Consider the following 12,090-nt stretch of genomic DNA (forward strand, 5'->3'; position numbering starts at 1 on the left):
GATTATGTTGACGCGCTCGAGCAAAGTGAGGTGTAGTCTTTGATCGTAACATGACTGCTTATGTTACGTGTTTTTCTGGGCCAGAAAGTAACTCTGGCTAAGGCTGTCCGCTGGTTCTTGGAGGTCTCCGCACTGTTGGGAGTGACTTGGGGGCAGCAAGTTGCTGTCAGAATTGCTGTCATCTGGGGGCCATGTCGCCTAGGCTTTGGTTCTGAGAGAGCAAGGGTGAGCTGGCCTCTTGCTCTCCGCTTAGCATAAGCTTCACAGGGGAGCCTTCCTGGTGTTACGAGGAAGGCAAAGCACGGTCTGATGAAGCACGCACGAAGATAAAGGAAGGGAGAGGTTTCCAAGTACAAAAACGTCTGTTGTATGTAGATGGAGGAGAGGAGAGGGGAGAGCTAAAGAGAGGAAAGAAACCCAAGGCAAACGAGGCAGAGGTGGGAATCCAGATCCTAGAAGAGCCCTAGGTGGTCAGACCAGCGCCTACGAGGCCCCGGCTACACCAGTTTTCACTGTGGGCTGATCTCGGTCTGAAATCCCAAGGTATTTTTGAATGCCTTGCTGGTGGTGTCCCACACGAAGAAACTAAGGGAGAACTGTAACAATTAACTGCGTGTTTGTCACCAATCACCCTAGGCATCCCGGCACATAGCGGACTGAACTGTTCCCTCCCTTACCCCTTTGGCATTTACGTCCTCCGATGCCTGTGAGCAGTGGTCACACACGGCCTCTTATCACCGTCCGATCAGCTGCACATGGTTTGATCTTCCCTCTTCACGCCTACAGGCGGTCAAATCATTTCCCTCGCTCTCCGTTCCTCCAGCCGATTTGTTCATTTCGGGCGTAGCTGGCACCGCCTTATTCTAGCTGCAGACTCACAGTTGTAGTTACAATTAATATTTATTGAGTGCTAACTGGGTGCTTGGCCCCGCAGGAGGCACTGAAAAGGGCTCCGGTTGCCATTGATTTATGTGGGGACTGCCACGGCGTCCAGGCAGTTTGTGTTCTCCCCACTGTCTCATGCTCCCCCTGCATTTATCTTTCTTGACCGTGGAGTACAGAACTCCAGCAACAGAACATTGGCATGAAGAACTAAAAGCAGATATTGTTTCTCTTACCCATCGGGAGTTTCCTCCCCATTCAAATGTTATTTTGATTATACTAAAATAGACATTTAAAAGAATTTTTTAATGTTTATTTATTTAGGGAGAGAGTGGGGAGGGGAAAAGAGAAAGAGAGAGAGAATCCCAAGGAGGGTCTGCACCGCCTGCACAGAGCCCAGCGCGAGGCCTGAACTCCCGAACCATGCCACCATGACCTGACCTGAAATCAAGAGTCGGGCATTTAGCCGACTGAGCCACCCAGGCACCCCAGAATAAACAATTTTATTGTCTTGATCTTAAGTTCTTGTGACTCCCCATGTATAATGTCGAAGAGTTTTCAACAAGTGCTACCTGAACCTGAAAATTCCGAGAGCGAAGAAAGTAATTACCTTAGCCCTACGTCCCTGCTTATGTGAATGGAAAAGTGAGGTGGGAAAAAAAGAAAACAAACAAAAAACCACTGTCTGCATGTGTCTGACTCAGTTTCCCCAATATGACTGAGAACAGACTGACCAGGGACAGATTTGAGCAAACACAACTTTATTTATTCACCTTGGAGTAAGGGTATATACACCCATACAGAACAGTGCCCCTTTGCTCATTGCAGAGAAATAGCTCTATGTTCTTTCATGGCAGACACATTCTTTTATAATGTTATCAAATACATCATTAACACTTCTAGAAAAAGTGGAGTCCACCACCTAGAAGTCTCTGGATTTTGCTCATATTTTTCATACAAACTACAAAGCACTTCCCATTTGCCCAACATACCCACTTGGATGATAACGTCACAGGGTGTTTTCCAGAACTACTCGTAAGGGAACTACTTCAATGGGTCCCATTTCTGTTCTTGTCTGCTAGTTTCCTGGCCTGTCCCACTTCGAACAGGAACGAAAGAGGCATGAACACATTTAAGAACGGGCAACCTAGGTCAGGCTGGCCTGTCTTTTGTGACAAGAAGTCATTAAGCAGCCAACCCTATTGCAAATGAGAGGGTTTGGAGGTGTCCGTCAGTAATTAAAATTTGTTTTCCGTGCATGCATCACCAAGTTTCTAGAGTACGAACCGTGAGAAGAGCCACATTTCCTGGGAAGACCAGTTTGAGGAGCCAGGTCTTGGGACAGCAGCCCAGCCCAGCTGGCACATGGAGGAAACTGAATGGATGGTTCCAAGGACCCTCCCGTTTAACCAACATCCACCTTCACACCCTCTCTCCAGACACAGCCCTTTGCAGGGGCGCGGTCGTCCTTGTTCTTTGCAGCTATTTTTTGATCCACAAAGTTGAAAACATTCAGAGGGAGAAGAAATTTCTGCTACAGTGCAGTACATACATTACTTAAATAAATAAGTAAGTAAATGAAAGAAAACAAAACCAAAACCCTGGGGGTCTGAGAATTACACACAAAAATTAGCAGGGTTCCTGGGAGTGGCGGCGGGGGCAGGGAAGGGGGGGAAGGGGGGGGTAGGGCTTCAACTCCTGACCAACTTTATAACTAGCGCATGAGAAAATACAGGTCAAAGGGGACGATTCCGACCTCCCAGCAAAGCTGGAGGCTGCCACAGCGAACATTAACAACGCACACAAACAAGAGCGAAAACGCTGACTGCTTTCTATTCGAGAAGGAAGGTGGACGAGGCAGATGGGAGCGCACTCTGCACCAGTGGGTCTGCCATTCAGGTGTGCCTTCGGGAGCCGAGCAAGGTGATGAGCCAGAGCCTTGCGGGTTTGGGAGGAAGCTCTCTGGAGAGGTCTCTAATTGCATCAAAATACAGCCAAAGGGCCCCCCGTGGCCCTGCCTATGCAGCGGCTCACCTAAGCCGAGCAAGGTCTCCTCTCCTCCAGAAAGCTGCAATTCTCCCACACCTCCAGATCCTCTTGGCTGGGTAACACCCCTGCCGGAAGAGACACTGTGACTTCCGCATTGTTCTGACATCCTTCCCCGTGCACCGATCATGGACGGGCCAGTTCTGGTTCCAGAGGCGCGCTGGAGAACTACACCCGAGAGGATGGACTCCCGGGTCGGGGCTGGCGGGGGAGGGGCAGCCGTGGCACACACGGAGGAGAAGGGAGGCAGAGAATACAGTTTTTTTTCAAACTTTTTTTATTACACAGTAAAGAATACAACAATACCTGAATCATACTTTAAAGATTCACAGGTTGACAGACCATACATTACAGTCCAACTAAGGAAAAAAAGGATAAACAAGAAACCACAGTTCAGACATAGTAGACTTAAAAGCTCAAGAGTATGCTGACAAAAGCATGATGCCTAGACCCCACCCCCCAGTGTTAGTCTACCATTAACTCGTGGTACATGTCTGAATTAAGTATTGCACAACAACTTTAATTTTTCACAATAATGTCGCAGAACCCAAAATAATATTTAAAAAAATTACTTTAAATCTGCATTTCAACAGTCTCCAATTTTTTTTCTGTCCCTTGAGGAATTCGGACAATATGGAGTCGCTTTCTTTCCCTAAGTATTCCAGACGTAGGCATGCTTTGCATAAGTAAACCAGCCTTGAAATTTTTAAATCCCCAAGACATGCACCTACACATAAAAAAAAAAAAAAAAAAAGTTAAGAAAAAAAGAAATTAAAGAGACAGGTGGCCCTGTCACACACAGTCTCATGACAGAGAAAAAGAGAAAGAGAAAAGAGTCAGAGACAGAGATAAGAGAGGACGCCCTATTCCTATCAGCGACCACCATTCAATTCTATCCAATGAAGATAACTTTTTTTTTTTAAATGTGTTATACCTACAAATTATACTCTCACATAGCCTGTATATAAGTGACAAGCAAAAAAGGAAAGTAACAAAAGTTTTCTTTTCTTTCTCTTCTTTAGGTTTATGAGGTCTGCATTGTTACCAAGAAGTGATATGGTTTGCAGCTGTATGAGCTTAACTTTTGGTATCCTGGTTCTTTTGTGCCCATTTGGTTTGACTAGACCAGTTTTGTTAGCTACTGGTGCAAAATATACATGCTGTCAGAGGTAGAGTGAAACTTTTTGCCACTGAGGAGAATGTAGCAAAACAGGAGGAGAGGAAGAGGAGGAGGAGGAGGAGGAGGAGGAGGAGGAGGAGGAGGAGGAGGAAGAGGGGAAGGAGGAAGAGGAATCAGAGATAGAGCTCAGAGTTAGGGATTTTTTTGTATTTGTTTTCACTCAGGGTGCCCTGAATTAAAAGTAATGAGACGTACTGTACTAATCCTTATTTTACACACTAGTGTTAAGAATAACAGTGCTGTTTCACATACATCACAGCTTCTAGAGATAAAGACGTGTGGGTATGACATACCTCATTTTTGGGATTATTTAACCCTTCGTAGCCTAGAACATATAATAGCTCTGTAAGAAAGGACTGTCCAGTGTCACAAGCAGACTAGAAAGCAGAGTGAGGTCAAAGGATTCTGGGAGCACCATGATAAAATAGAACCCATTCAGAGCCTGGTTATGTGCTTTCATTTCGCTTTTAGCAGGTGTGCTGGCAGATGGACCTCCAACATGCAGATAGATGCATTTATTTGCTCATCAAAACTTGCTAAACTAAAAAGCCATTAAAAAAAAAAATACCACCCAAACAAAAGTAAAACCCACCTGTATACGAAAATATAGGGGGAAATGCTAAAAATGTTAGGTTTAAGAGACTCAAAGAGAACCGATTTAGAATTGCCTCTATGCAGATACTTAAAAGCCACGTGAAACTGTATCCAAGGACAACATGAAAAGAAAAAGGGAGAAGAGCCAAAACAAAGCCAACGGGTTGTTTTCGATTTCTAAATAAATGCCTGGTGTGCGTATGTACGTATGTGTGTGGAGAAGCGTCTTCCCAGCCTCGAAAACTTTGGTTGTCTACACAGCCTGCAGTACTGCTGACTTTCTCTAAAGCACACAACCACATCCTGGGCTACTGTTTTCAAAACTAACAAGTAGTTCTGGTCTGGACCCTGGACAACGAAGGGTTAATGGAGTCACACTATACCTTGCTGAACATGTTTAACCTGCTGATCATTTGGAAAGTAGTACTGGTGCTTTTCAAAATTCCGATTTTGGTCCATCAGATCAGTCTTTGGCTGACTTCCCTTTTTGTTAAGAATACTGTATAACCTGGCATTCAGCAGTGTTAAAGCTGTCAGTCTACACCTCAGCATTTGGAGCTCTAATGATTTATCTTTTTTTTTTTTTTTTTGTAAAATTAGAAATACTTAAACAACCTTACAGCAATATGCATGCACTGTCTTTTTTTTTTTTAAGTAGGATATCTTGTTATTTTATTTTTTTTTAAAAAGTCCCTAATAATGATTTTTCCAAAAAAGGAAAAAAAAAAAAAGGAAAGGAAAATTCCACTACTACTCTATGCTACAGCTAAACTTGGTGAAATGGCTCTAGCATATTTAAAAAGAGTTTGCTCAAAAAAAAAAAAAAAAGCATGCCTAGGGAGTCTCGTGACAGTGCAAAATACATTTATGTACATCCCTCTTACAAAAACACCAATATGTTAGCATTCCGTGAAGCATGCTGGTTTTCAGGAAAAAAAATCCTATAAGAGAGTGAAATAGCAGCTCCGAAAGATAGCCTTTTTTTCTTTTCTTTTCTTGAGGACAACCAAAAAAAGAGTCTTTTTTTTTTTCTTTTTTCTTTTTTTTTTCCGAACTACTAGAGAAATATCACTAATACATACAGATATAAAAGCAGCATAGAAAGATACAGGTTTCTCACCAACTAGGAATAAAGAGACTAAATGTGGGCATATGGTTAAACTACAATGCATCTTCACTTTGTCCAACACATTTACAAGAAAAACACCATTGGGAAACCTCACAGGACAGAAGTGTTTTAACACCAAGAGAACTACTAGTTTTTAATTAAAAATCCAAACAGGGTGGGGTTGGAAAAATTTGGAAAGGGGCTGGAGCTGGAGCCACCATTTTTTTTTAAAAATTATTTTTCAATATAAAATGAATGAGCTGGAATAGACCCAATGTCTTACTCTGTGGAACCTTGCAAAAGTGAAGAAACGTTGAAGGGTTATTTAGGGCAGCTGGCTGATGTCAAAGCTGCCAGAATGCTAATTAACTGCAGGCTGAGTCTCTTACTTCTGTGTGTGTGTGTGTGTGTGTGTGTGTGTGTGTGTGTGTGTATATATACATATATATATATATATATATATATATATATATATATATATAAAGGAGCCTTTTGTACTATGGCATTTTTTTTTCTTGCTGCTGTATTCATACATCCCACTGCAAATCATCTTTCATTTTTCATTCTGTTGACCTGGATATTATTATTTCTTTTCAGAAACAGGAAAAAAAAACCCCGAACATCTGTGTCTCCTTCCAATATGCTACACATCTGCGCGTTTTGTAGCGGGTCTTCAAAGTTCAGTTAGCAACCCACGGACGCCATTCATCTTCTTGTTAAAATGTCTACCGCTGTAGCCAATGCTCATGCCCTTGAGGGTTTTCCTCTTTTTTTTTTTTTCCATTATTGTATATAAAGAACATTGTGACTTTTAATATTAGCATTTTTGCTTTCAACAGCAATTAGCAATCTCTTGGTTTGCTGTTTGGTAAAGCATCGGTTAATGAGGTCATCTAGTTTAAAATCCCAGCTACTGGAAAATAACAGGGAGGAGGTCAAATCTATCATTTCAGGTTATATTCTCTGCTCTCTTTTCAGTTCTGTAAGGAAAAGATATCTTTGTTATCCACAATAAGTCATTACGACCCGTTACTGGCCCTCTGTTTTACTACTGCCTCAAGATACAGTTAGGTTCTCTCTTGCTGAAGGACTGAAATAGGATAGTTCATCTAGAAACAAACCAAAAAAAAACCACGTTGAGCGTCTGAGGATGAAGAATTGGTTTCGTGTCGGTTGGGTTGTCGTTCCTCTGACAGTTCTGAGCTCCCGTCTAGCGAGGGGTTGTCTCTATGGTAGAAGGGGTCCCCGGGGTGGTCGACCTCGGGGTGGCTGCTGGTGGTGTGTCCATGGGGCTCCCGGCCCCACTGTTGGGCGTGACGGAGGAGCTGACCGCAGGCGTGTCCCCCTGCTGCTGGGCCTGCAGGGTCTGTCCACAGATGTGGTGGTGTTTCTCCCAGTCTTTGTGCTGGCAGAAGGAGCCACAGTACCGGGCCGTGTTACAGCCGCTGCAGGTCTCACTCGCCTTGCGGCCGCAATTCCAGCAACTCTGCGGGGAGAAGGCAGAAGAAAGCAAAATCCCCAGTGAACACCTCGTCGAGGTCAAAGTCTGACAACGAGCTAGGCGGCGCTGCCTCCTTTTGCAAGAACGTTACGGGAAGAACGGCGGATCCAGGGCTGGGTGTATGTGGACACACTAAGCGCACAGAAGACACAGGTTGCCGGGGATGGGGGGTGAGGGGGGGGGGCCTGGGCGGCTCCATGGGTTAAGCGTCTGACTCTTGGGTTTCGGCTCAGGTCCTGCTCTCATGGTTTTCGTGACTTTGAACCCCCGTGTTGGTCTCTGTGCTGACAGTGGGGAGCCTGCTTGGGATTCTCAGTCTCTCTCTCCCTCTCTCTCTCTCTCTCTCTCTCTGTCCCTCCCCCACTCGCACTGTCTGTGTCTTTCTCCAAATGAATACATAAAAACTGCAGAACAACAACAGAAAAAGAAGACGCAGGTTTTGGTGTGATTGCCGAAACTTTTCTACCAACCGCCAGTATACCTAACAAACTGGTTGAGGCTTTCTGTTTTTCCTATAAAATCCTTTCCCTTCAGGTTTGCTTATCTTCTAACACCTAAAGTCTGCTCCCCCCTACCAACAACTGCAGCCTCTACATTTTTTCCTCCTCTGATACCAATACCGCCATGGTCAGACACACATATATCGTTCCTGGCAGAAGCTCCTTGCCTCTGGATACCAGCAGGAATCACAGAAGAACTGTGAGAACTGCCCATTACATTCCAAGAAACATCACGCAACAGAAGAGCACCCAGAGGATTCTATTTTCCGCTCCCTCACTGCAACCAGGTTCTGGGGCACCCGACAACCACATGGGAGGACAAGCTCCAAACAAGCTAGTTCGCTTCAGCTCCCTGGAGGAGAGGGTCGCTGGTTTGGTTTTTTTTGCCCGATATACTCTGAGCACTCAGAACAGTGCCTGCTATATAGCAGGTGCTCAATAAATATCTGCAAAATGAATCAATCAGACTACACCTCATTTGGCTTTGAAAGCTGGAAACACTAAAACCGGGTAAATAAATAATGGCTCCACTTGCATGCGACGCTTCCGGGCTGCCGGGGTTCCTTCGCAGCGCGCTTTCACCTCAGCAACTCTGAGTGGTTAGAAAAGTAGAGGAAACTAACCACCGGGACCCTGGCGAGCCCACTGGCAATCTCCGGGGCTGCTTCACAAGAGGGGGGAGAGCAGAAATGAGGTTGCCTCTAAGATTTAAACCTTGAGATAATAAACACAGCATGAATCGGGGCGCAGACACACCAGAGACAGAAAAGCAACTGTACAGGAGAGACCTTAGGTACCAAGGAGGGGCTATGCCTTCGGAGGAGGCCCTTGGAGGAAGTGGCAGAAGGTCAGGAAGCCAACTTTAAATGTCTGTGATCCCTCTGACAAAACCATTCCCAAGCGAGTTTAGCATTGTGCCATTAATCTTTTGTATTCCTTACCTTCCTTGGTTTTATTTTCTGCCAACACTTCCGACTATACTGCGGTAACCCCAACCCAGCTGACTGGTATGTGGTTGTATCACAATTAAAACACCTTTTTAGGGGCGCCTGGGTGGCGCAGGGGGTTAAGTGCCCAACTCTTGATTTTGGCTCTGGTCACGATCGCACAGTTTGTAGGACTGAGTCCTGTGTCAGGCTCAGAGCTGGGCGTGGAGTCTGCTTAAGATTCTCCTTCTCCCTCTGCTCCTCCTTCCCTACTCTCTCTCTCAAATAAATAAAGAAAATCTTTAAAAAAAAAAAAAACAAACAAACCTTTTCAAAGGCTCTTGCAGCCCATGACCCTGGTGTGTATGGTTTTACCAGTGTCCAAAATACGCAAAGGGATTTTTAGCAGTCAATCCAGTTTTGCTAAAAAAAAAAAAACAAAAGGGCTTCCACAGTCTTTTAAGTGCTAGGAGCCTCTAAACTCTAGAACTATTGTTTGAAACTTAGAACTCAGCTACATAATTGTGGCCCAAAGAAGGGCGGAGAAAATTTAACATCTCAAACTACAGTCAGTGGGAAGTGTTTTAAGGCAACACAGTTGAGGAAAATTCAGAAACTTGGTTTAGATGTTACTATAAATAAAAACGGAGGGGCGCTTGCGTGGCTCAGTTGGTTGGGTGTTTCCGACTCTTGATTTCGGCTCAGGTCATGATCTCTCGGTTCGTGGGTTCCAGCCCCGAACCGTGGGCCTGGGATTCTCTCTCCTTCTCTCTCTGCCCCTCCCCAACTTGCTTGTGTGTGTGTGTGTGTGTGTGTGTGTGTGTGTGTGCTCTCTCTCAAAATAAATAAACTTGAAAGAAAGAAAGGAAGAAAGGAAGAAAGAATTAAAACAAAGTAAATTATTTCTCCTTTAATTGAATTTAACCAGGAAAATATTTCAAGGGATGTGTACCTCTGGATTAGAGGCTTCTACCAGACCTAGAAGCCCTCCTCTGTCAAAATTAACCAATCGCTTTGCGTGTGTAACGATCCCACAAAGACCTGAGCAGCGTGAGCCTGGCCCAGCCTTCAGAGTGGTGAGGCATGATGCTTGATGCCCACAGTGAAGTTTGCTTCCTTGAGGTTTGGGCATTTCGAATGATGCCAGCTGGATCCTGGAACAAACTCAGCACATAAGCAAAATTCCTAAATTATATCAGAAAATCCCAATTAGAGAACAGAGACCTGGATCCAAAACAATATTTTAAGGAAATTAAACATCTAATCTGAGGCAAGTGGCTTCTTTAGGAAATACCCTGGTGTGAGTCTTATCCTTTTTCTGGCAGAGGCACAGTTTGGCAGACATGAGGGTGGTAACTGCCCAGCACTCGATGGCTCCTTCAGATTGAAATCAGATGCAGGCCACCTTCTCGATGGAAGCTGATTAAACACACAGAGGAAACCAGGTAATTACAAATGCATGTGCTGGGGAGTGGAAAGAAGGGACAGAACGGGAACTTCTTTAGTTTTTAAAGTGTTTTTCAAAGATGGGAACAATTTTATAAATAAAAAAGTGGAATTATGCCAAATATAGAAACAGATGTTTTGGATCATGAAGCTGCTGGGAGTTGAGCTTTCTTGCCTGGCGTCACCGGGTTCTGACCCAGGATTCAAGAGCTCTGGCTAGTTTTACTTCTAGTTCCATTCTGAAGCTGTTCGATTCCATTCATTTCCCACCCACCCCTGGGACAGAAACAACCTTCAGCTGTAGGAAAGTACAACAAAGAACAATTCAAATGAGCTGGGGAGAGGGGGACTACGTAGTTTTATTGCTCTTAACATCGCATCACAATGAATGTGCAGGAACTTTAGCGTGACTGTTCAACAACAACCAAAACCTCCAAAGTGCCTATTCCTTGGTAAAAGTTCATTAGAAAACAGACAAAGCAGTTTCCATTAATGTATTTCTCTTGGGTAGCTCTACCAAATTTCCTGTTGGCTCATCCATAGTTGCAAGACTGGTGCCTGACCAGGGGCATTCAGCCACTCAACAGTCACACTTCTGGGGACAGTGGAAAGTGTAGAATCTTGTGAGTACCCTAATTTGGATCATTCTAAGTTTCTAAGCTTTCTGCTGTTCACAAAGGTGGAAAGTGCAAATTGTGTCTAATACCCAGGGGTATATCAACAATGGTTTAACCTAATTTTATATTTTTCAATGCATGCTTTTTTAGATTCAGGCTAGTATTTCCTGATAGTTATCCATTCCTTTCTTTCCTCCCTCCCTACTTTCCTCTTCCTTTCTCTTTCTTTCTCCCATCCATCCATCCATCCATCATATAACTAAGCTTCCCTTCCAGTCCTCTGAAGAACGATGCTGGCAATGGAATTACCGTGAACAGTGTAGAAAGCTCAAGAATACCATTTCATGGCAAATTTCATTCCCCAAATTCATGGCAAAGTCTTCCCTTATTTGTGATATTATTATTCCCTTTTTGGCATAAGGAATATTTTCCCCCGGTCCAAAAAATGGGAGTCAGCCATAGACCAAAGTTAGGCTGTGACTCAGATGAAGAAAATGAGGCTGAATACAACCCTCCCTTTTGCTAAATGTGCTAATACTACAGATGGAAAGGGAAATGATGAACGGAGCTTTTTAATGCCAAAGCTGCCTGTCAAAGATTGCTGCTACTTTGTTCCACACCAGCAATTCTCTTCCTCCCTAAGAACAAAATTATTTCCTTCTTCTTATTTTAGATACACAGAGAATGGTATTCCATAGCCTCACCTGCAAAATAATATCCTTGCTGGTTCTTACTGTTGGAAATTCCTTTTCCAGGAAACAAAACATGGTCTCCTGATCGCTCTAAGTTTCTCCAGGTCTGTACTCACCTAAAAGTCTCCAGAAAATGTCTACATGCAAATGATGCTCAATGAATGAAGTAGAATGATTACAATTAAAATTCCCCAAATGTAAAGAACTCTCCCCCACACGGGCATCAATCCACAGTAGGACCATATCTTACATTTGCACGGCACTGTACATTTTAAAACCACTTTCAAAAACATTTTGCGGCTTGGGAAACTGAGGCCCAAAGAATAAGTTACTTGTACAGTAAATGATTTGCCTCAAGTCACACAAATATGAAATTACACAGCCAAGGTGTGATTCACCCAGGTCTTTGGACTGCAAACCAAACACATTTCCCAAAGCGCCACACTCAGTCCACTTCACGTACTTCTTTAGAGCCTGTTTTAGCAGGAATGAGGTAGGAAGGGTGCTTAATTGCTAAAAGCAAAGACAGGCTGGCACAGGAAGCAAGCGCACCAAAGACAAGGTATCATGGCGTGCAGTGAAAAATGGCCGCCAATTT

The 12,090-nt window shown here is 44.0% G+C and overlaps 1 protein-coding gene across 7 annotated transcripts in view; it reads right to left on the minus strand.

Moving 5' to 3' along the window:
• Positions 1-4,095: 4,095 nt before the first annotated feature.
• The window catches only part of RUNX1T1 (RUNX1 partner transcriptional co-repressor 1), a 142,737-nt gene continuing 134,742 nt past the window's right edge, over positions 4,096-12,090 (minus strand). For all 7 annotated transcript variants that reach the window (XM_047842259.1, XM_047842253.1, XM_047842255.1 and 4 more), the window contains one exon: positions 4,096-7,296. In XM_047842259.1, coding sequence (XP_047698215.1) covers positions 7,021-7,296 — 276 coding nt within the window. In that variant the 3' untranslated portion in view covers positions 4,096-7,020. The remainder of the gene's footprint in view (positions 7,297-12,090) is intronic.

The sequence above is a fragment of the Prionailurus viverrinus genome, chromosome F2, assembly GCF_022837055.1.
Source record: "Prionailurus viverrinus isolate Anna chromosome F2, UM_Priviv_1.0, whole genome shotgun sequence".
Classification (NCBI taxonomy): Eukaryota; Metazoa; Chordata; class Mammalia; order Carnivora; family Felidae; genus Prionailurus; species Prionailurus viverrinus.